The sequence below is a fragment of the Hemiscyllium ocellatum genome, chromosome 32 (genome assembly GCF_020745735.1).
Source record: "Hemiscyllium ocellatum isolate sHemOce1 chromosome 32, sHemOce1.pat.X.cur, whole genome shotgun sequence".
Taxonomy (NCBI): domain Eukaryota; kingdom Metazoa; phylum Chordata; class Chondrichthyes; order Orectolobiformes; family Hemiscylliidae; genus Hemiscyllium; species Hemiscyllium ocellatum.
Window position 1 is genome coordinate 14332971 of NC_083432.1, and position 26418 is coordinate 14359388.

Genomic DNA, 26418 nt, shown 5'->3' on the forward strand with positions numbered 1-26418 from the left:
AAACAGTAGCTTGGATTTATATAGCACCTCTAATGTAACAAAACATTCCAAGGCACTTCAGAATGTTCATCAAGATTTGATTGACCCAGCCATGGAAGGAAGTATTAGAACAGATGACCTAAAGCTTGGTCAAAGCAAGTACAAGGCATCTGGATGGGGAGAACTTAAGGTCAAGGAAGCTTAAAGCACAGCTGCTAACATTGTAATGATTAAAATTGGGGGTAGCCAAGATTGAATGAGCATTGAGGTTTCAGGCTTTTGAAGCTGGTGGGGATAACTCAGATCAAAAGGGCTCAGCCTTGAAGAGATTTGGCAATCAGAATTTTTAAGGAATTCAGAGGAACAGACTATAATTAAAGCAGTGATGTCATTTACAGCAGGTGACTAATATAAATGTGCTCAAAATATCATTCTGGGTCCCAAGAGGAACTAGATTTGTAACAGGTCTATTCTTGTGCTTCCATTCTTCCTGATGCAGATAACATAAGCAATGGCCCATGAGAATTTGAACGCCTGCACCAATTTACAACTCATTAAAAGTTATCGCAACTGAATGCATGACCAAAGTGTTGAGAATCACGCTGAGGACTAAGGTACTTACACTAAATAGGACTCAACTTTTAATCCTATCCACCTCAGCAGCTCTTAGTGGATAGAATATCATCCATATGCACACCTGCATTTAGAGCAAACTACACAATTAAGCAACTCAGACATAAAACAATATACGTTTTAGAGAAATCAAGGCTGAAACTCCCACACAAATAAATCTCTTAAACTTTACTTGAGGTGTTAACGTGTATAAATGAGTCCGTTGTTGCAAACACATCAGATGTGATATACTCAATGGCACCATCTGATAAGCAGGGAGACACCCCAATATCCAGGCAAATATTTGTTCCTCAGGAGAGAACAATAGACTTACACACAGTCACCTACACTGACTCATTCCCTATTTGTCCTTCATATGTATTTGAAAGTAGAAAAGACTATGTACTTCCTTTGTACATTGCTAGATACTCCACCTCCATTACAGCTACAGGAGAATTCAATGTCCGAATAAGCCTTGGTATTGGAAGTGTTTACCTTTTGTTGTTTTTGGTGATATACATTTTGTATTAAGTTCTCAATCTGATACATCCATAATTCTAAGAAGCTACTCTCCTGACACCAAGTATATCCCAGAATAGAAGGTTCCGAACAGAACATGGTTAGTATATCACAGACACTTCGGCCCTCAGCGTTGTGCCAACCTTTAATCCTACTTTAAGATCAGACTAACCCACATACCCTTTGTTGTACTGGGTTCCATGTGCACCCACCACACTCTGTCGAACGAACCTTCCTCTAATCACCTTAAAATTATGCCTCCTCATGATAGATATTTCCACCACAGGAAAAAGTTGCTGGCTATCCACTCTTTGCCTCTCATCATCTGTACACCTCTATCAAGTTACCGCTCATCTTTCCTCCCTCCTTTCTTCTAAGACATGCCCTCCAGTCCAGGCAGCATCCTGATAAATCTCCTCTACACCCTCTCTAAAGCTTCCACGTACTTCCTACAATGAGGCGACCAGAACTGAACACAATATTCCAAGTGTGGTCTAACCAGAGCTCTATACAGCTACAGCATAACCTCGCGGCTCTTAAACTCAATCCCCCTGCTCATGAAAGCCAACACACCATTCACCTTCTTAACATGGCTATCAACTTGGGTGGGAACTTTGAGGGATAGATTGACATGGACCCCAAGATCCCTCTGTTCTTCCACACTGACAAGAATCCTGCCTTTAACCATGTATTCTGCATTCAAATTTAACATTCCAAAATGAATCACTTCACACTTTTCCAGGTTGAACTCCATCTGCCCCTTATTAGCCCAGTTCTGCATCCTGTCAATATCCAATTGCAACCTGCAAAAGCCCTCCACGTTGTCCACAACTCCACTGGCCTTCGTATCATTGGTAAATTCATCTAAGTCACTTGTAAAAATCACAAAGAGCGGAGATTCCAGAATAGATCCTGTGGAACACCACTGGTCACCGAGCTCCAGGTTGAATTCTTTCTATCTACCACCACTCTCCATCCATGGGCTAGCCAATTCTGTATCCAGACAGCCAGATTTCCCTGTATCCCATGCCTACTTACTTTCTGAATGGAGCCTACCATGGGGAACCTGATCAAACACCTTGCTAAAATCCATGTATACCACATTCACTGCTCTACCTACATCAATGTGTTTTGTCACATCATCGAAGAATTCAATAAGGCTTCTGAGGCATGACCTGCCCCTCTCAGAGCAATGCTGACTATCATTAATCAAACTATGATTTTCTAAGTAATCATAAATCCTGTCTCTCAGGATCCTCTCTAATAATTTTCCCACCACAGACATGAGACTGACTGGTCTGTAATTTCCAGGATTATCCCTATTCCTTTTATTGAACAATGGAATAACATTTGCCACACTGCAATCACCTGGCACTACTCCAGTGGACAGTGAGGACACAAAGATCATTACCAAAGGCACAGCAATCACTTCCCTTGTTTCCTATAATAACATAGGACATATCCCATCTGGCCAGGGGATTTACCTATCTTTATGTTTTCAAAATTTTCATTACATTCTCCTTCATAATATCAACCTGTTCGAGCATATCAGTCTGTTTCACTGTCCTCAGAAATGCAAAAGTCCCCTCAGTCGTGAACACTAAAGCAAAGTATTCATTAAGGACCTTCCCAACCTCCTGACTCCCCAAGCTAGATGATTTCTCACACAAAGAAAATCCCATTGTCCTCTTTGCAGACAATCTCAGTGAGAAGAGCCAGGTGCAAGTAAATTTCTAATTCCATTGGTCATTCAGTGGTGAGGATAAAAAAAGGTAAAATTCACAAATAGTAAAAAGCAGAGGCAACATCAGGGTGGTAACAAAACTATCAGTGAAATGTGCATTAACTCTGTTCACCATTAAAGTAACTTACACTAATTGGACTCTGAAATTCTCCCTAAACAATTGCAAGTTAATTGTAATTTTGTGATCTCCAATAGATAAAAAAAAAACAGGTTACCAGCTTTCTCAAGACAGCAACATGCTTCTCAATGAGATTCTTGCCTTTTGCACTGATATTTTACACAATTGCTGATCACTGACTTCAATAGTTTCCCTTGAGCTAATTATTCGTTATTTTATTTAAACCAGAAAGTTTAACAGAAGCAATGCTGTTTGACTGACATAGCTATCATTGTAGCTTCTGCAGATGTAGAGTAACTGCCATGAACTAATTCAAAATCAGGTAGCAATGCGACTGCAAGTGCAGCTTCAGTCTTCAGGTGTTACCCAACATTCTAGACTTAAAAGTATATGGTTCCAAGAAGAGCTATTTTCTTGTTTGCCTTTGAGTATTGATAGCAGAGCAATACAAAGCAAAACTCAAACCATTTTCTTGCTGTGTTTTCTAGCACAGTTCTGAGGAGTTAGTTCTTTGTAGCAGTTTTAAAAATTAAAAGCTCGGTACTTAGAGCGTGTTTTCAGTTCTTACAATTATCACTAAACCATAGCCTAGTCACTTCAACTACCTTTTTGTTTCACTTAGTCCCACAATACATATGTTCAAATAAGTCAGAGATAAACAAAAGGAAGCACGATAGGCAGATGAATAAAAAAAGAACTCAACATTACGGCAGCATGGAAGATCAATGGAGGGCAGCTTGGTGGTTCAGTGGTTAGCACTGCTGCCTCACAGCGCCAGGGACCCAGGTTTAATTCCAGCCTCAGGTGACTGACTGTCTGGAATTTGCACATTCTCCATGTCTGAGAGAGTTTCCTCCAAGTGCTCAGTTTCCTCCCACAGTCCAAGGATGTGCAGGTCAGGTGAATGGCTATGCTAAATTGCTCATAGCATCTAGGGATGTGCAGGTGAAGTGCACTAGCCATTGCAAATGCAAGGTTACAGGGTTGGGAGGTAGGGGGTAGGTTTGAGTGGGATGCTCTCCAGAGGAGTGGTTGGACAAAAGGGGCCAAATACCATTTTTCTACTCTGGAGTGAATCTAGAATTATACTGTTCAGATTGAATTAAAAAAGGATGAAAAGAAGCTCAACTGGAGTAGAAACACCAAAACCGACTATCTGGACTGAATGCCAGTTTGAGGTGTCCATTCTGTGTGTTGATGCATTCTTCCTTTGCTTTTATTAAGTGCTCAGAAAGTTAAAAAAAAAGAGTCCACATTGATGCGATCACATTTGTAATATTAGGCAAGTTTCAAATTGCATAGCTGACTGCAAATATTGGATATGAAATCAGTGTTGGAAGGATGGATGGAGGCAATGGCTTTGCACTGGGCACATTTGCCTAATTGACATTTGACTAGTCTCCTCACATGTCAAAGTAATTTGATGAGAAACGTCTCTAACTGGATTAGTCCAAGGTTGTTTTCCTATCTCCATATGTTGGGATGTAGCTTGCAAGCTGGGAGGGTGGCTTCCATATTATCTTGATCACTAAATTTAGGATGTCCTGTGGTGTAGGCTCCATCCTTAGCTAGCTGTAGAGTACTGTATTTCATGTTTGGCACAATTCTACATAGGGCTTATGCCCGAAATGTCGATTCTCCTGTTCCTTGGATGCTGCCTGACCTGCTGCGCATTTCCAGCAACACATTTTCAGCACAATTCTACATAAACTATTAATTTCCAAAGCTAACAGATGCAGTAGCTTTGATTCTGTCACTATATGATCACGCCATCTTCATTCATGTCTTTCATAAAGTCTTTTGATTATAAATGAACATAATTGTTGCTTGACACACTTTTCAGATGTAGCTACAGAAATCTGAGTTTCACACAGTTTGAATTCTCTTCCAAGGAAGAAGCAATGAGAAGATATTTCCTTCCAATAATTATATGTTGAACAGCGTATATAATAACCAAGATGGAGTGTAAAGAGTGAAAAGTAAATCCCAATGATTTTCAGGGTCTAATTCCTGTCAAGGAAATTGCTTGAGTGTTATTATGACAGCCCTGGAATTCCTACTGCACAGATTAAAATGGAGAATGAACAAGGCACAGCAGGCGACAGCATGGGTCATATCTAACAAACACTTCTACTTTACCTGCTCTATTCCCTCACTACACGAGTATCAAATACTTCAGACAGATTAATAATTGCATAACTGCTAACATATGTTTGAGAAGATTTTGAAAAATCAATAAGATATTTGGGTCTGGAATTGGAAATAAGAGAAACCTCAAATTGCTGTTTCTAATGAATGAATTAGAATCTACAGCAGAGCATAACTTAAACCCAACAGTAGGTTAGGCACAAATAACTGAACAACATTTTTTTTTTGCTTCTTTCCTACTTTTTCTCCTTCTGTCCACTTTAACAAAGTGAAATTTATGATTTAGCTGATGGGCTTCTTAAGCACCTTTGACACCCAATACCAGCATCACATACTCAAGGTCAAATAAACAACTGCTCTTCCCCAATAAAGTCAGAAGTCACACAACTTTAGGTTATAGTCTAACAGGTTTATTTCAAATTACAAGCTCTCAGAGCGCTTCACCTGTGGAAGAGGCAGCACTCAAAGTTTGTGATTTCAAATAAACCTTTCGGACTATAATCTGGTATCACGTGACTTCTGACTTTCTCTACTGGCACCTCTGCATCATAACTTCCCCAATAAGGCACCTTAAATCTCACTGGGAAAGTTCACATCAGAAACAGCGTAGCAGAATCAACTGCCACTGCAGTATGTTTTTCATTCTTAGTGGAACTACAGAATATATGCTCAAGAATAATATTAATTACATGTGTTGTTCTCTGACTAAGAAATTGCCCAGTTGTGGAACATACTTGCAAAATGCAATACAGAAAATATCCAATAATATAAAAACACACAATAAACACATACTGGCCTGTTTGGAAATCCTTTTCATTCACAACAGCACAATTGGTCAATGACAACTCATCTGTTGGACATCGCGCTGCTTGCATTGTCTGCAAGAAATAAAGAGATCAAATTAGATATTTGCACATTGGATTACTAAGTTACATAGACTCTAGTTTCACTATGAAATCCAGATGAATCTGACGTCACCTTATGACTTGAAGGCAGCTACATTATTGCAGAACTCCCAATGAGCCATTTACAGCAAAATACAATCTGCATAACTCAATGTGTCAAATCTTCAATGTGTCAGTTATACTAATGTTTAAATGTTTCTGCATAATTGGGATGCAAAAAAAAAACTAACCCTTTTCATAGTGATACAGAAACTAATTGAATGACGAAAATTAGCAATTTGATGGAACAGTCAAAAAATTAAATCCCAACTCAAATCTACAGGGATGAGGCCTTGCCATGTTGGGAAGGTTAATTTTTACCCTGAGTGGATGAGATCAACAGACTGAAGCAAGGAGCACAAGTCATCACAACTTTAAAAACCAAAAAAAGAAGAAATTTGACCTGGACCTTTTGTTGTATGGGGACCACAGCAAAGGATCCAAACTCAAAGTTCAATTTGCCAATGAAGTCAAACATCCATTCAAGCAAATATTGTGATAATTTAGGCTGGGAAACAAGCTTAAAACACACATGGATCAAAGCAGTAGTCATTCTATCCCAGATCATAAATATCCTTTAGAATCAAATGGATTCACAGAATTTACACATTGCACACTCTCACGTACTGCAGTGCTGAGGTACTGTGGAATACTGTTCTTCAATCACACATGGAGGACATCATTACTGCGCAATAATTTTACAGGAAAAAAGTCAAACTATGCTAAACCATGCAACACTTAGTTTTACTGTACTTTTGAGTTTATCCCACAGCATTTATTAATATAAACTTTTCCATATGAGCTTACTTCAGTTTTAGTAAACTATATAATACAACACAAAACAACACAGGAATAGGCCGAACAAGATTGCGCCAATTCCCAATTCTTATTTAGACCTGCTACTTATTGCACATAGGGAGTTTCTATTTCTCTGTTTGACACATGAAGGTGAGACAATCACAATACACCTTAAACATTGCTAAGTGGCTGCTTCCACCACCTCCACTGGCACTACATTCCAGGTACCCATCACATCATGGCTTCCCCTATAAGGCATCTTAAATCTCACTGGGAAAGCTCTCATCAGAAACAGCATAACAGACTCAATTTCCACTGCAGTGTGTTTTACATCTTTATTGGAATTATACAAACATGCTCAAAAAAAATTATTTATTATTCTCTTAAGTGCCCTCTGAAAAACTTACCCTGCGTTTTTCCCTTAACCTTCCCCCTCTCATGTTGAACCTGTGCCCTCTTGTAGGTGACCTTTCCACCTTGGGGAAAAAACTTCTGACTGTCCACTATTTACGCATCTCATAATTTTGTCAACATTTATCAGATTGCCCCTCAGTCTCTGTCTTTCCAGCAAAAATGATCTGATTTCATCCAGACCGTCCTCATAATTAAAACCCTCCACACGTGCAACATCTTGGTAAACCATTTCTGCACCCTTCCAGTGGTGTTGTGACCAGAACTGCACGCAACATTCCAAATGTGGCCTAATTGAAGTTTTATACAACTGCAAAATAACTTAGCAGCTTTTCTACTCAATGCCCATCAAACTAAGGCAAGTATGCTGTATGCCTTCTTGACCATCAACCTGTGTTGCCACTTTCAGGGATCTGTGGACCTGTACGTCCAGATCTCTCCAAGTCAATGCTCTGAAGAGTTCTGCCATTTCTTGAATAATCACACCTAAATTTTATCTTCCAAAATGCATCACTTCACATTTGCCTAGATTAAACTTCTTTTGCCATTTCTCTACCCAAATCTGCAAACTGTATCCTACTGTGTCCTTTGAAAATCCTCATTTGCTACAACTCCACCAATTGTTACATTCCATTTGACAAGATCCACAATCAAATTTTGCCAGTCGTGAAAAATTCCAACACACTACTTTAAAATAACAAACATTGATAAAATATAAAGCATCAAAATGGAAACATTTATTCATTCAGCGACTGAACAAGGCAAAACGGAGGATTTTTAAAAAATAAAATTCAAGATGTCACTAGGTCAAAAGTACAGAGGAACCTCGATTATCTGAAGGGCACGGCCGGGGAGTATTTCGCTCGGTTAATTGAATTCTGGATAATCGAATGCAAGGTAGCATAGTTTAGCCAAGCATCAGGACCTTACTACCCTGCTAGGTAATCTGATATTTGGATAATCAAAGCCGGATAATCGAGGTTTCTCTGTACACGTGTTGATCAAGCGAGCAGGTTTTAAACATTGGCTGGGAAAAGCAGTTTTTTTTAAAAAACAAAATGGAAAATAATGCAGAGACTGGAAATCTGAAACAAACAGCAGGTCTTGCAGCATCGTTGGTGGAGAAGGGGCAAAGTGATAGATGATGTAGAAGCCAAGTACAAAAGACAGAAGGATTGTACCTCCATAGCCTTGACATTCTTGCATCTTGCTCGCATTGTTCTAAGTACAGGGGACCCATTCCCTCTATCTTTGTGTACAGATTTGTACCTTTTAAAGTTAGTGAATTCACTTGCAGCAAGTGTAATTAATGCAGGTATCAATAATTTGCTTTGCCGCAATTAATTAAGAGTGATGTCAGCAGCAGTTACTGATTAAACTGGGTACATTAATTGACCAAGCTTACTGATACCATTTTGCACATGGCACGTCAAAGAAAATGGTTAGAATGTGGGACTTTCTATCACAGAGATGAAGATCAATGCATCGGAAATGAGTGGGGAAGTGACAGTAGATATGATTAAATTGGGGTGAGGAGACGGGGGAGTGGTGGAAGGGGAGTGCAAATGAGGACTAAGCTTTGGTGGAATGGCCTGTTCCCAAAAAGTGAATTGTAATGCAATTATAACAATGTTGGCAAGATCATTTTATCTCCTATTCATATTGCTATGAGAAAGTGGCTAGTTCACAATTACCAGATCTACCAAATTCAATTTGAAATTTCTTAAGGAAAGAATTCATCCACTAATTTGAGATTGCTACTCCGGCAGCAGTGCTTCTACATCACGGTTACTGTTTGATGTCATCTGGAAATGTGATATGGGATTGAGCTTCTGGATCAATGTTAAAAAGCACACAACACCAGGTTATAAACCAAATAAACCTGTTGGACTAAGTAATTAAAGATTTAACAGCAATCTAGGTTGTTCAATACATCGCATCATTTGAATGATACTTTGATCTTTCACTATAAACTCTGTGGCCTATGATCTTGTCTCACTAACAACCTGACAGAAGCAACATTTGTACTTCCAAATAAACCTGTTGGAAGATAACCCAACACTGGCATCTCCACATCAATAATAATTAGGACTGAAATGAGAACTTTTTTCACTTGAACAAAATGGCGCACCTTTGAAATTTTTTACTGCAGAGAAATAGAGAGGCTTTGTCAGAGATGTACAGCAGAAACAGATCCTTCGGTCCAACCCGTCCATAGCAACCAAATATCCTGCATTAATCTAGACCCATTTGCCAACATTTGGCCCATTTCCCTCTAAACCTTTCCTAATCATATGCCATCCAGATGTTTTTTAAATGCTCTAATTGTGCAAGCCTCCACCACTTGCAGTGGTAGCTCATTTCTTACACACACCACCCTCTGTGTGAACAAGTTACCCTTCAGGTCCTTTTTAAATCTTTCGCTTCTCACCTTAAACTTATTCCGTCTAGTTTTGGATTCCCTGATCTTCAGGAAAAAAACCTCGACTATTCACCCGATCCATGCCCCTCATGATTTTATAAACTTCTACAAGGACACCCCTCATCCTCCAAAGCGTCAGGGCAAATAGCTCCAGCACATTCAGCCTCTCCCCGTAGCTCAAACCCTCCAACTCTGGAAACATCCTTGTCAATCTTTGAGGAACCCTTTTATATTTCACAACATCTTTCCTATTGTAGAGAAATCAAAAATTGAATGCTCTCATTGAGGGCTGTTGAGGCTGGGTCATCAAGGATATTCAAGGCTGAGACAGACAAATACTTAATAAGGAAAGGAATCAAGGATTATGGGAAAAAGGCAGGAGTGTGGAATTGAGGATTATCAGATCAGCCATGAGTTCACTGAATGTTGGGGAAGACTCAATGGACTGAGTGACCTACTTCTGCTCCTACATCTTACTATCCTAAATCAAAATTACTTTCTGTTTCAAGAACAATGTCAGCTTATTGTCAACATGTGTTTCAGGCAAGTTATCAAAGTGGTCAGATTTGTCCAAAGAAAGAACGATTCTATTATAGCTGTAAAACAAACAAAAACAAACAAACTACATCATTACAAGCCAAATAATTATACCTCAAATGTGTTTGTTTGTAGAGCTGGTACAGTATGTTGTGTACAATACTACATTTTACTCAAAATTACTCGACATAAATGTTACAAATGAAATAAAATGTTAAAAAATTACAAATATATTACAGGTTGCCGAGCAATTGAAAATTGGCAGGGGGTGAAATGGGCTATCACTGGAAAATTCAGCATTTATTGCACCTTCAAGGCTATTTTCAGAAGCTGGCCAGGCCACTTCAGAGGACAGCTGAGAGGCCTCATATCAAACCTGGCATGAAAGTCACATTTGCTCTGACTTGACAAGGGCAGTAGATTTCTTTTTCTAGTGGACACAAGTGAACCAGTTGAGTTGGCACAAAAATCCACTAACTCTATGGTCACTGTTAATACAAGCTTTTCCTTTAAATATTTACAAATTTCTCAAACAGAGATTCCCACAATGCTTCTTGCCCTCAAACCTCTCCTGTTAAAGATGATGCAAATTTCTACCATTTTCTGCATCCAGCATTTTCCTTTCATCATTTCTCTGAAATCCACATTCACAAGTCACTGATGTGAAAACATAGGCAGTTCAATCACATTCTTTATGCAAGAATAGGTATATTTTTAATGGCAGTTTGAATAAGAAGCCCAGAATAAAGGTGAACATGAAGCAGAGGAATCCCAGTGGGATACGGAATGGTTTCTCGGTCTGAGAATTTGTGCTGAAACACACAAGAAGCAAGAACACCCCTTGCCACTCAAAATCATCACGAGAGATCAGGATGCACCAAATTCTTTGGCAAAATATCCCAAGGACAGCTGCAGTCTATAAATCAGCTATTCAAATTTATCAGCTGAAACTGGTCCAAAAGAAGCCACAATTTCAACATGGTAACCAGCATCATCGATTCTTCATATACAAAATAACCCACTCCAGCACAAATTACACTCTCAATTCATCTTTGAAGGCATCTAAATATCATTCGGGATTTAACAGTTTTCAGATTATCAGAACATTACTAAGTTTCTGTTTATTAAACTTAAATGTGAACTTAATTTGGATGATGCTTCACAATCTCAGCAATGCTAAATAAAGTGCAGTGCAACAAAATATAAAATAAAATGATGCAACTGAGGGGGTTTATTCCTATCTCTCACCTTTGAGTGATGACAAGCATTCTGCAGTAATGTGGGCATTTCAACCTCAACATTGCACAATACTCTGCTAGTTCTAATAACTACCTCCCTCCTCTACATTCTTTTTCCAAGGCAAGTGGCAGCAAAAAAAAAAGGAAAATATGAATGCATCAGAAGAGGCCCAGGGAGAGAATCAAATGCAAGTGAAGTAAGGGATGAGAAATATTTGGGGTATGTGAGGCGTTAGAAGCATCAAGGAAAACAGAGTGGCACCAGAATGGGCACAAGCACAGTGAGGATATGGGGTGACATCAGAGCAGGCAGTGGTGCAACAAGGGAGAATGGAGGAATCAGAGGGGGCATAGGAGACAGCAGACAAGGCACAAACAACACCAGAGGGATCACAGAGAGGGAAACATCAGAGGGGGCATCAGAGGGGATCACTGAGGGAGACATAAAGGGGGTCATCAGAGGAGTGTCACCTGGGTGGTATCAGAATGAGGTCATGGGGGGAGGACATCAATGGGGGGGGGATCATGGGGAGGGAAGAGAGGTGACCAGAGGGGGCACATCAGTGGGAGGTGGGGGGGGGGACATCAGTGGGGGCATAGGGCATCATTAGTGGGGGTGGGTGACATCAGTGAGGGGGTGACATCGGGGGAGGGGGGGTCATCAGTGAGGGGGTGACATCGGGGGAGGGGGGGTGTCATCAGGCTGCACTTACTCAGCTACCCCCGGTGTCTGAATTCAAAAGCGAAAGCAACTTCCGCCTGTCCGCCTCATTGATCCGGACTTACCCGGGTCGCCATTGTGGCGTTCCTTTGCGGTGACCAAGCAGGGTTGCCGGTTGCTTCAAAACTGCCTGGCAGCCAAAGCCGTTCGCGCAGCCCTTCCCCTCTCCCAGCCGCTTTATAACATCCGGGCCATGCGTCAGAACGCTGCGCCATGACGTCAGCGCGCAGAACGTCGCCAATCTGGAATGATTCACTTGGAACCGTTGACATGTTCACCCATCAATATCCCTCTGTCCATGATCACCCATCAACACCTACTATCCCATGTTCACCCATCAATATCCCTCTGTCCATGATCACCCATCGATATCCCTCTGTCCATGATCACCCATCAACACCTACTATCCCATGTTCACCCATCAATATCCCTCTGTCCATGTTCACCCATCAACACCTACTGTCCATGTTCACCCATCAATATCCCTCTGTCCATGTTCACCCATCAACACCTACTGTCCATGTTCACCCATCAATATCCCTCTGTCCATGTTCACCCATCAACACCTACTGTCCATGTTCACCCATCAATATCCCTCTGTCCATGTTCACCCATCAACACCTACTGTCCATGTTCACCCATCAATATCCCTCTGTCCATGTTCACCCATCAACACCTACTGTCCATGTTCACCCATCAACACCTACTATCCCATGTTCACCCATCAATATCCCTCTGTCCATGTTCACCCATCAATATCCCTCTGTCCATGTTCACCCATCAACACCTACTGTCCATGTTCACCCATCAACACCTACTGTCCATGTTCACCCATCAATATCCCTCTGTCCATGTTCACCCATCAATATCCCTCTGTCCATGTTCACCCATCAACACCTACTATCCCATGTTCACCCATCAATATCCCTCTGTCCATGTTCACCCATCAATATCCCTCTGTCCATGTTCACCCATCAACACCTACTGTCCATGTTCACCCATCAACACCTACTGTCCATGTTCACCCATCAACACCTACTATCCCATGTTCACCCATCAATATCCCTCTGTCCATGTTCACCCATCAACACCTACTATCCCATGTTCACCCATCAATATCCCTCTGTCCATGTTCACCCATCAACACCTACTATCCCATGTTCACCCATCAATATCCCTCTGTCCATGTTCACCCATCAATATCCCTCTGTCCATGTTCACCCATCAACACCTACTGTCCATGTTCCCCCATCAACACCTACTATCCCATGTTCACCCATCAATATCCCTCTGTCCATGTTCACCCATCAACACCTACTATCCCATGTTCACCCATCAATATCCCTCTGTCCATGTTCACCCATCAACACCTACTATCCCATGTTCACCCATCAATATCCCTCTGTCCATGTTCACCCATCAATATCCCTCTGTCCATGTTCACCCATCTACACCTACTGTCCATGTTCACCCATCAATATCCCTCTGTCCATGTTCACCCATCTACACCTACTGTCCATGTTCACCCATCAGCACCTACTGTCCATGTTCACCCATCAATATCCCTCTGTCCATGATCACCCATCAACACCTACTAACCCATGTTCACCCATCAATATCCCTCTGTCCATGTTCACCCATCAACACCTACTATCCCATGTTCACCCATCAATATCCCTCTGTCCATGTTCACCCATCAATATCCCTCTGTCCATGTTCACCCATCTACACCTACTGTCCATGTTCACCCATCAATATCCCTCTGTCCATGTTCACCCATCTACACCTACTGTCCATGTTCACCCATCAGCACCTACTGTCCATGTTCACCCATCAATATCCCTCTGTCCATGATCACCCATCAACACCTACTAACCCATGTTCACCCATCAATATCCCTCTGTCCATGTTCACCCATCAACACCTACTATCCCATGTTCACACATCAATATCCCTCTGTCCATGTTCACCCATCAGCACCTACTGTCCATGTTCACCCATCAATATCCCTCTGTCCATGATCACCCATCAACACCTACTATCCCATGTTCACCCATCAATATCCCTCTGTCCATGTTCACCCATCAACACCTACTATCCCATGTTCACCCATCAATATCCCTCTGTCCATGTTCACCCATTAGCACCTACTGTCCATGTTCACCCATCAATATCCCTCTGTCTATGTTCACCCATCAGCACCTACTGTCCATGTTCACCCATCAATATCCCTCTGTCCATGATCACCCATCAACACCTACTATCCCATGTTCACCCATCAATATCCCTCTGTCCATGTTCACCCATCAACACCTACTATCCCATGTTCACCCATCAATATCCCTCTGTCCATGTTCACCCATCAGCACCTACTGTCCATGTTCACCCATCAATATCCCTCTGTCCATGATCACCCATCAACACCTACTATCCCATGTTCACCCATCAATATCCCTCTGTCCATGATCACCCATCAACACCTACTATCCCATGTTCACCCATCAATATCCCTCTGTCCATGATCACCCATCAACACCTACTATCCCATGTTCACCCATCAATATCCCTCTGTCCATGATCACCCATCAGCACCTACTGTCCATGTTCACTCATCAATATCCCTCTGTCCATGTTCACCCATCAACACCTACTGTCCACGTTCATCCATCAACACCTACTATCCCATGTTCACCCATCAATATCCCTCTGTCCATGTTCACCCATCAACACCTACTATCCCATGTTCACCCATCAATATCCCTCTGTCCATGATCACCCATCAACACCTACTGTCCATGTTCACTCATCAATATCCCTCTGTCCATGTTCACCCATCAACACCTACTGTCCACATTCATCCATCAACACCTACTATCCCATGTTCACCCATCAATATCCCTCTGTCCATGTTCACCCATCAACACCTACTATCCCATGTTCACCCATCAATATCCCTCTGTTCATGCTCACCCATCAACACCTACTGTCTATGTTCACCCATCAATATCCCTCTGTCCATGTTCACCCATCAACACCTACTGTCCACGTTCATCCATCAACACTTACTTTCCATGTTCACCCATCAATATCCCTCTGTCCATGATCACCCATCAACACCTACTGTCCACGTTCATCCATCAACACCTGTCCATGTTCACCCATCAATATCCCTCTGTCCCATGTGTAACCCATCGACACCTACTGTCCATGTTCTGCCATCAATACCTACTGTCCATGTTCACCCAAGATCATCTACTGTCCATGTCCACCCAACACCTACTGTCCATGTTCATCCATCAACACCTACTGTCCCTTGTTTATCCATCAATACCCACTGACCCATGTTCACCCATCAGCACCTACTGTCCATGTTCACCCAACAACATTCATCTGTCCATGTTCATCCATCAACATCTGCTGTCATGTTCACCTATCAACATCTGTCTGTCCATTTTCAACCATCAATACCTATTGTCCATTTTCACCGATAAACATTCATCTATCCATGTTCATCCATCAACACCAACTGTCCATGTTCACACATCAACATCAATATGTCAATGATCATGTATCAAAATCCATCCATCAATGCTCCTCACTGAAGAAGGGCTCATGCTCGAAACGTCGATTCTCCTGCTCCTTGGATGCTGCCTGACCTGCTGCACTTTTCCAGCAACACATTTTCAGCTCTGATCTTCAGCATCTGCAGTCCTCACTTTCTCCTTTAGTATTCACCCATCAACATTCAGCCAGGAGCAGTTTGAGTTAGGTATTTCAGCTGGAATCTTAAATGGCATCATAATCTGCATTGCTGTATGTTGAAGTTTCTTGAGCCATCATCTGTTTTTCAGCTATTACATATGCAAATAGGATCTATCATGACTTAAATAGTAAGTCATCTGTGGGTGTGGAACAGATGTTCTCACCCCATTAGTACCTTCTGAAGTTGAAAATTTTGGTGCCATATTTATGTCTGTTCAGGCATCCCTTTGCTCATTGTAAGCCAAGAACATCACTGCAATCTGTGACATTGTTCACACCTGTCCCCACAGATGTGAATACTTTAATGATGCCAAAATGGACTCTCTACTCCAGGCTGTCTGAGCCAGAAAGGCGAAATGCTGGTCTCATTAGGAGGCCTGGGATCAAATCACAGAAAAAACCTTATAGAAGTTAGCAATAAAAGAATTGTCAAGTAAAGGAGGAGAATAGATCAAAATAGTCTTGAAAGTGGAGAAAATGCATCCCAATCTTTGCAATATCCACCTCCCTCTGAAAGATTCAAAGATACCAGTGGACACGGGGTGCTGTCTGTCCACAACAATACTCAGGAAGGATGAGAGCTGAACAATAGAAAGCAGTTCTTTGTTTTTTAATGGACCTGCTCAACCATATTCTGACACATCTTTGGAGGAAGTGGGACTTGAAATCAGGCCTCCTGGTAAAGGGATAGGAACATTATTACTGCACCACAAAAACTCAGCTTTTTTGAAGAAGAAGACCCACCAACAAATCACCCAATTAATTAATTAAACAAATAACAAATTACAAGCACTGCCCACCAGGGAAAACAAGAGGGAGAGTTAAATCAAAATAGTACTGGAGGAAAAAATCATACACTTCAGCCTTTACCATTCCCACCTTTCTCTAAAAGCTTCTAGGGTACTGGTCAGCACCACATGCTTCCGCTCCAAGGACACCTGGCGTGTAGCTACTGAAGAAAAGCAGGTGGTAGAATCCAGCTCTGAAAACAACAAATGCTGGAGATCGCAGTGGGTCAAATAGCATCCATGAAAAGAGAACAAGCTCACATTTCGAGTCCTGATGACTCCTCATCAGAGCTCTATTGGAAATATCAACTTGTCTTCTCTCCATGGATGCTCTCTCTGACCGGTTGTGATCTCCAGTATTTGTTGTTTTCAAGTACAGATTCCATCATCTGCAGGAATTTGTTCTACAGTAGAACCAAGCTCTTCCTTTTATAAACTACATCCAAGTCACTCATCTCACTAACTAAATTAACAAATTGGAAGCACTGATCACTGGGGCATTGCCATAATAACAATAGGAAAAAGGGAGGTGATCAATTAAAATGAAATTGGAAGATCGCAACTCTTCTTCTTTGTTTAGTCAACCTGTTCAGTGATATTATAACATACCTCGGGAGCAGATGAAACATCGGCCAGGCTGAGATGAACCCAAGTCTTTTTTTTATCTTGATCAGAGATACCACTACACAGCCCGGAATACTTTTACCACCACCAAACAACCATGAACCCAGGTCTTAATATTTCAATCAACAAACCACTACAGCTGAAACTGACACCCGGAAACGGCAAGAACGTCCATCAACAGACACATCGACCTGGACCCCACATACAAATCACTGCAGCTGAAACTGCCACCCGGAAGCGGCAAGAACAAACCAATATAAATACCGGAAGAAACATCAAAGCAGCGCTTCACACGAGGCTCCAACAGCACTGATGATGTTCCCTAGCCAGGGAACGAAACGTTTGCAGCAAAACCTTCCAGCTCGGCGAGCAGAACCACAACATTTCAATCAACCTCACATGTCAAAGAGCAAGTGTGATTTGAACGTAGGCTTTCTAACTTAGAATTTGGAACACAACCACACTGTGACAAGAATCCTCAAAAACCCAGGTATTTTCTTTTGAATGGACTACCAACAAATCAGCTTTCCTTTTTCTTTCTCCACACTAGTCCAAGCAGCAGCAGTGCTTATGTGTATCAACAGCCATGTTATGTGCAGCAGGTGTAGAACACAGTGAAGAAACAATGAGTGCAGAAAACCTCATTCATATACCATCACCAGGAAGAAAAGAATCATCTGAGTGACCAGTAACACGCAGTGTCCTTCTCATCAAGGGGCAATGCCTACGTGATCAAAACAGTGAAGGAAGATAGGAATTAAATCAAAACAGAATTGGAGGGGGAAATAAAGCACTCCATGCCAAACGGTACCCACTTCTCCATGAAAACCTCAAGCGCATTGGCAACAAATTATCTTTATCACTGTGAAACCATGTCAACATGCATTGAACATAATCTGCTCTCAATCAACTCAGGAGCTGTTCTAGTTTACCCTTAAAGGGATCTGCATTTCTAATACTATACCTCATTCTTCAAAACTGCTGTTGGTCCAGGTCTAGCCTATCCAACTTTGATTCTTAGGATAATCCCCCTTATTCTATAGATGAGGAAAGAGTACTTTCTCTAAGCTAGTACTAACTCAGTTATATGCTTTTTCAAATAAGAATACAGAGATATACACATTATTGGAACAAAGAACAACGAAAAGAACAAAGAAAATTTACAGCCCAGGACCAGGCCCTTCGGCCCTCCAAGCCTGAGTCGATCCAATCTGCTGTCTAAACCTGTTGCCCCCTTCCTAAGCATCTGTATCCCTCTGCTCCCGACTTACTCAGACATCTGCCCAGACGCATTTTAAATGAATCTACCGTGCCTGCCTCTGCCACCTCTTCTGTCAACGTGTTCCAGAAGCCCACCACCCTCTGTGTGAAGTACTTACCATGTGTATCCCCCTTAAACTTTCCACCTCTCACCTTGAAAACATGACATCTTGTTATTCAATCCTTCACCCTGGGAAAAAGCTTATCTCTATCCACACTGTCTATACCCTTCATGATTTTGTAAACCTCAATCAGGTCCCCCCTCAATCTCCTTTTTTCTAGTGAAAGCAAACCTAACCTACTCAACCTCTCTTCATAGCTAGCACCTTCCATACCAGACAACATCCTTGTAAACCTTCTCTGCACCCTCTCCAAAACATCCATATCCTTTTGGTAATGTGGCGACCAGAACTGTACACAGTATTCTAAATGTGGCCGAACCAATGTCTTGTACAATTTTAACATCGCTTGCCAGCTCTTAAATTCAATACCTCGTCCAATGAAGGCAAGCATACTATATGCCTTCTTGACCACTGATGTGGTCTCACCAACAATTTATATCATGTTGAGACCTTAACTGTTTTTTGACACATTTTTAGTTTCAGGCTGTGAATTGTAAGCTGAGAGCTGAAGGAGACCTTTGGACAGTGAGTAACAGTTGGTTTTCTTAAGGAAGAGAGCAAACACCTTGTTTTGATAGTTGTTTATGAAGTTGCTTCTTGTTCAAAGAACACTCTGGATGTTTCGGTTCCGGAAATACATTATATTCAAATTGATCTCAGGTCTCATAGGGAGACAACCAGTCTAACAAAGGAAGGATTGTAGTTGTGAAGATGAAGGTTTCAGTATTTCCTCATTGTCCTTCCATTATCAGCTTCTGGAAAGTTTGGCGAATAGAATCTCAGTTATAAGTAATTATTGAATGTTTCTTGGAGTCTACTGGAAGCTATTTACTGTATATGCATCAATATCTTCGGAAAACAAACCAGGTGCACTCCCATGTACCTGTGAGACTATGGATCATAGAAATCAATTGGTTGAACTGATCAGTTAATCTCTTTTATCTTCTTTCTATTTTTATTTATCCCTTAAATTTAATGTGTCAATTTGTCTGTCTGACTTTGTGTGAGTTGAGCCTAGAATCAAAGAGTATTAGGTTCAATCACAGCAGTTAATTGGATTATCTTGTTTAATTTTGTTCTGTCAAAGCAACTGTATTATTAGAGTCATAGAGTCATAGAGATGTACAACATGGAAACAGACCCTTCGATCCAACCTGTCCATGCCGACCAGATATCCAAACCCAATCTAGTCCCACCTGTCAGCACCTGGTCCATATCACTCCAAATCCTTCCTTTTCATATACCCATCCAAATGCCTCTTAAATGTTGCAATTGTACCAGCCTCCACCACTTCCTCTGGCAGCTCATTCCACACATGTACCACCCTCTGTGTGAAAAAGTTGCCCCTTAGGTCTCTTTTATATCTTTCCCCTCTCATCCTAAACCTATGCCTTCGAGTTCTGGACTCCCCAACCACAGGGAAAAGGCTTTGTCTATTTATCCTATCCATGCCCCTCATAATTTTGTAAACCTCTATAAGGTCACCCCTCCACCTCCGACGCTCCAGGAAAAACAGCCCCAGCCTGTTCAGCCTCTCTCTATAGCTCAAATCCTCCAACCCTGGCAATATCCTTGTAAATCTTTTCTGAACTCTTTCAAGTTTCACAACATCTTTCCGATAGGAAGGAGACCAGAACTACACGCAATATCTCAACAGTGGCCTAACCAATGTCCTGTACAGCCGCAACATGACCTCCCAACTCCTGTACTCAATACTCTGACCAATAAAGGAAAGCATACCAAATGCCTTCTTCACTATCCTATCTACCTGCAACTCCTCTTTCAAGGAGCTATGAACCTGCACCCCAAGGTCTCTTTGTTCAGCAACACTCCCTTGGATCTTACCATTAAGTGTATAAATCCTGCTAAGATTTGCTTTCCCAAAATGCAGCACCTCACATTTATCTGAATTAAACTCCATCTGCCACTTCTCAGCCCATTGGCCCATCTAGTCCAGATCCTGTTGTAATCTGAAGTAACCCTCTTCACTGTCCACTACATCTCCAATTTTGGTGTCATCTGCAAACTACTAACTGTACCCTTTATACTCGCATCCATATCATTTATGTAAATGACAAAAAGTAGAGGGCCCAGCACCGATCCTTGTGGCACTCCACTGGCCATAGGCCTCCAGTCTGAAAAGCAATCCTCCACCACCATCCTCTGTCTTCTACCTTTGAGCCAGTTCTGTATCCAAATGGCTAGTTCTCCCTGTATTCCATGAGATCTAACTTTGCTAATCAGTCTCCCATGGGGAACCTTGTCGAACACCTTACTGAAGTCCATGTAGATCACATCTACTGCTCTGCCCTCATCAATCTTCTTTGTCACTTCTTCAAAAAACTCAATGAAGTTTGTGAGACAGGATTTCTCATGCACAAAGCCATGTTGACTATCCAGAACCAGTCCTTGCCTTTCCAAATACAGGTACATCCTGTCCCTCAGGATTCCCTCCAACAACTTGCCCACCACCAAGGTCAGGCTCACCAGTCTATAGTTCCCTGGCTTGTCTTTACCGCCCTTCTTAAACAGTGGCACCACATTTGCCAACTTCCACTCTTCTGGCACCTCACCTGTGACTATTGATGATACAAATATCTCAGCAAGAGGCCCAGCAAACACTTCTCTAGCTTCCCACAGAGTTCTCGGGTACACCTGATCAGGTCCTGGGGATTTATCCACCTTTAACCGTTTCAAGACATCCAGCACTTCCTCCTCTGTAATCTGGACATTTTGCAATTATTAATAGTTATTAATAAATCATTAATTCTTTTGTTTAATCTACAAGCTTGTATGGTTTTGGTTATTCACAAAATCTGATACTGATTATGCAAAATGTTCGTTTGGAATGATTGAGGTCAATTCTGAGAGTCATTGAATGCCTTAATTATACTGTGTTGTGGATACAAGCATAGAGAGCCTGATTTGATTTGACTGTCTTTGGGCCATAAAAGGCTAGATAATACTTATATTTTATATTTCCTTCGCCATAAATATCAACACTCCTTCTGCCTTCATTATAATTTGTTGTACCTGCATACTAGTATTCTGTAATTTACGCACCAGCCAATCAGTCCTTTCTGTACCTCACAATTCTGCAATCTCTCTCCATTAAATTGTTCAAAGCTTTTCTATCCTTCTTGCCAAAGTGGACAAGTTCACATTTTCCCACATTATAATACCAATTATTTGTCAATTCACTTAATCTGTATAAATTCCATTGTAGTCAAAGAGTGAGATGCTAGAAAAGCACAGTCAGTCAGGCAGCATCCAAGGAGCAGAAGAGTCAATGTTTGAGGTGTAAGCCCTTCATCAGGAGTCTACAATCCCATTGTAGACTCTCTAACTCCACATGACAGCTCAAGTTCCTATCTATCTCAGTGTTACCACCAAATTTAGTTACCATGCTTTTTAGCTCCTGCATCTATTTCATTAATATAGATTGTAAATAGTTGATTTTCAACATTGACCCTTGTGACACCCACTAGTTATAGTCTAACAACCTGAAAAAGGCTTACTCTCTGCTTCCTATTCTATTAACTGATCACTTATTTATGCTGATACACCAGTGTTCCTGTTTTGTGTCACAACATTTAATGTGCAATAATTTCCTTGAAAATAAAATTGTGCAGAATGAAGCCATTGTTTTTGAACTTCACCACAAACTGAAGTTCACCTTTCCCACTAAGCAATGAAGGTGCATGGTCTCACAACAATCCAGAACATATTGTACAGCAAACAAACTGCCACTTCACAAGTAACATTCCCTTTAAGATGCATTGGCAGATACAAAGCATTCTCAAAGAGACTGAAAAAATGCAGCTCACAGGCTGAGTATGACAAACAGGTACAAACCATCCAGTCCACTATCTCTACTTCTAAGTGTCAGGAGGATTGGAAGATTGTGGCCCGTAACTCCACGTTTAGACAATGATTCCCCTCAACAGATAGAGTTGGTTCTGATCGGGTCCCAATATTTTCTCATCCCTTAATTTTATCCAACCAATTTCTTGCCAACTTTTTCTTTCTCTGTGACATTGGCAGTATCCTTTTCTCATGTGAAGACTTAGCAAAATAGTCATCCAGTACCTGAGCTATGCCCACTGCCTCCACAAGAAACTTTTTGGTCCCTAATTAACCTATCCTTTCTTTGACTAACCCACTTTAGTGTTTAAGATTTAGCCTATGCTTTCTTTTCATGTTTCATTCTAACTTTGACAGTGTTAGTCATCCAGAGAGTTATAACTTTGGATGCCTTTCCTTTCCCATCTGTGTGGTTAGATCATAATACACAAAATAGCTGGTGTTCTCAGTAAGACAAATCTGAGAAAGGTGTTGTAAAAATTAGAATTAACAATTTGGAACCATTTCAATCTGGAAAATTAGTTGAGTTCTTTGATATTTTAATCAGGTAATATACAAAGTCTGTAATCTTGTTTAATTACCTCATTAATGTCTTTTTCTAAAGAAGGCATGTTTAATAAATGTTTAATAGAGAATGGCATTTAAGGTGCTTATGTTCACTGCAGGAATCAATGATCACATGCAATACAGAACATTAAGTTGTTGGAATATTGCTATAGGGAATTTTCTGCAAATTGTTAGAAGGATGCAGATACATAGAGTTTTGACATAGCTGCATCTCTTTGGAAGGTTTTGAGAGAAGATGACTGGACATTTTTTGCATCATCATTTGGAAGCCATTTCCTTAAAGAGTTAAATAGCTTCACTTCATCTCACATTGTTAAAAGCTTAACAGTTATAAATTAACTTCTACTTATAAAACATTTTGCATAAACTCATATGGTCAGTTTGGATCTTTTGAAGTGTGTTGAGACACAATGAGAACACGAGGTATCTAAATAACTTTATTTCTGTCCCTACACTACTGCAATACAGCAGTCGTACTTATATTTCCGAGCATCGACATTGTATGTGCGTAGGTGCAAGACAGTGAAGACATCAAGTTTAAAAACTTTATTACTATTCTACCATCCGGAAGAACATCTATGTGGCCAAGGAACTAGTGACAAGCAAAGCCCAGAGCGAGCAATGCTTATGTGAAATCAAAGGTCAAGGGGAGAGCAGGGATTAAATCAAAATAGAATTGGAGGAGGAAATAAAGCAATCCAATCTCTGCGGTGCCGACCTCTCCCGAAAGAGTCAAGAGTATTGCTAAATCTCCTGGCTGTCTTTTTTTTGTACCCCCACACAACTGCCATACTGTAGTAGAGCTCATATTCCTCAGCACCCACATTTGTGTGTGTGTGCAGGTGCGAGATACAGTGAAAACCATCAAGTGAAAATAGGTTTATTAACATTCCATCACCAGAAAAGACACCTGTGTGGCCAATAAACCAATGACAAGAAGCCCAGAGTGAACAATGCTTACGTGAAAAAGGTGAAGGGGACGATAGGGATTAAATCAAAATAGAGTTCAAGAAAGAACTCCACCCACTCCGGTGAACACCTCTCCCAACTGTGGTCAGGAGTATTGGTGGATGTCCTGATCATATATATACGATTTGAGAGGAGACTCTAATCTCCTGGGTTTTTTTTATTACTAAACACCCACATTACTGCCAAACAGCAGTAGTTCTTCTTTCTCCCTAACACTTATGTCATGTGTGTGCAGGTGTAGGACACAGTGAAGAAGCAATGAGTGCAGAAACCTTTATTTATATTCCACCATCAGGAAGAAAAGAAACACTCAAGTGGCCAGTGACAAGCAGTGCCTTTCTCATTAAAGGGCAATGCCTACGTGAATGAGGGTAGGGCAGAGATTAAATCAAAATAGAATTGGAGGGGGAATTCAAACACTCCACTCCTTCCTAGAGAGGCCAAGCGTATTGGTGGATCTCCTGGTCATTTTTTTTTAGTCAGTTCCTGAATTGAAGAGATTCAGAACTCCCTATTTATATTTTACTTTTTTCTTTTTTTTCTTTTTCTTGCCAAATAGTAGTAGTGCTTATTGCCTCCATCCCGCCACCACCACCTCCCCCCCCCCCAACCCCCAGCACCCATGTCATGTGTGTAGGTGTAGGACACAGTGAAGAAACAACAAGTGCAGAAAACTTTATTGACATTTCACCAGCAGGAAGAAAAGGAACACCCGAGTAGCCAGTGACAAGCAGTGCCCTTCTCATCAAGGGCCTGAGTGATCAAAAAAGTGAGGGGAGGGCAGGGATTAAATCAAAATAGGGAGAAATAAGACACTCCACATCCTGCAGTGCCCAACCCTCCCTAAAGAGGTTGAAAGTATTGGTGGATCTCCTGGTTCTATTTTTTCTTTCTTTCTCTCTCATTTTTTCTCCTTTTTTTTAAGTAGTGCTCATTTTTTTCCCGAGCACCCATGTTGTTTGTGTGCAGGTGTGAGACACAGTGAGAGACACAAGGTGTATGAATCTTTATTCAATTTCCACCACCAGGAAGATAAGAAAATACCCGAGGGGCCATTGACAAGCAGTGCCCTTCACAAAAGGCAATGCTGTGTGATCAAACAGTGAAGGGGAGGGCAGGGATGAAATCAAAATAGGGGGAAATAAGACACTCCACATCCTGCAGTGCCCAAAACTCCCTAAAGAGGTTGAAAGTATTGGTGGATCTCCTGGTTCTATTTTTTTTCTTTTTTTTTTAATAAGCAAGATAGATTTTTTTTAACCCCCCCACACTACTGCCTAACTGCGGTAGTGCTTATTTTTTCCCCAGCACCCATGGTGTGTGTGTGCAGGTGTGAGACACAGTGAGAGACACACAAAGTGCACGAATCTTTATTCAATTTCCACCACCAGGAAGATAGGAAAACACCCGGGTGGCCAGTGACAAGCAGTGCCCTTCACATCAAAGGGCAATGTTGATTGGCTGTTTCTATTTCTTTTTACACTCCCGTTTATTTTTTTAAAATATATATTTCCCCCACACTACCACCTCACTGCGGTAGTGCTTATTATTATTTTTTTCCCCAGCAACCATGGTGTGTGTGTGTGTGTGCAGGTGTGAGACACAGTGAGAGAGACACACACAAGGTGTGCAAATCTTTATTCAATTTCCACCACCAGGAAGATAGGAAAACACCCGAGTGGCCAGTGACAAGCAGTGCCCTTCACAAAAGGCAATGCTGTGTGGTCAAACAGTGAAGGGGAGGGCAGGGATTAAATCAAAATAGGGGGAAATAAGACACTCCACATCCTGCAGTGCCCAAAACTCCCTAAAGAGGTTGAAAGTATTGGTGGATCTCCTGGTTCTATTTTTTTTACTGCGGTAGTGCTTATTATTTTTATCCCCAGCACCCATCGTGTGTGTGTGTGCAGGTGTGAGACACAGTGAGAGACAAGGTGTACAAATCTTTATTCAATTTCCACCACCAGGAAAAGTAGGAAAACACCCGAGTGGCCTGTGACAAGCAGTGACCTTCACATCAAAGGGCAATGCTGTGTGATCAAAACAGTGACGGGGAGGGCAAGGACTAAATCAAAATAGCGTTGGAGGGGGAAAATGATGCACTCCACTCCCTGCGGCGCCCACCTCTCCCTGAACAACTCCAGGGTGTTGGTGGACACCGCGTGCTCCTTCTCCAAGGACACCCGGGCCCTAACGTAACTGCGGAAGAGGGGCAAGCAGTCAGCCCTAACGACCCCCTCCACGGCCCGCTGCCTGGACCTGTTTATGGCC

At 41.6% G+C, this 26418-nt stretch overlaps 1 protein-coding gene across 1 annotated transcript in view; it reads right to left on the reverse strand.

Moving 5' to 3' along the window:
* Positions 1-12356, reverse strand: part of LOC132830782 (vesicle-fusing ATPase) — a 277011-nt gene extending 264655 nt beyond the window's left edge. Inside the window, exons 1-2 of the mRNA XM_060848627.1 lie at positions 12257-12356; positions 5913-5998 (exon numbers count right to left, since the gene is read on the reverse strand). Of these exons, the coding sequence (XP_060704610.1) occupies positions 5913-5998; positions 12257-12268 (98 nt within the window). The 5' untranslated portion in view covers positions 12269-12356. The remainder of the gene's footprint in view (positions 1-5912; positions 5999-12256) is intronic.
* Between the last annotated feature and the right edge of the window lie 14062 nt (positions 12357-26418).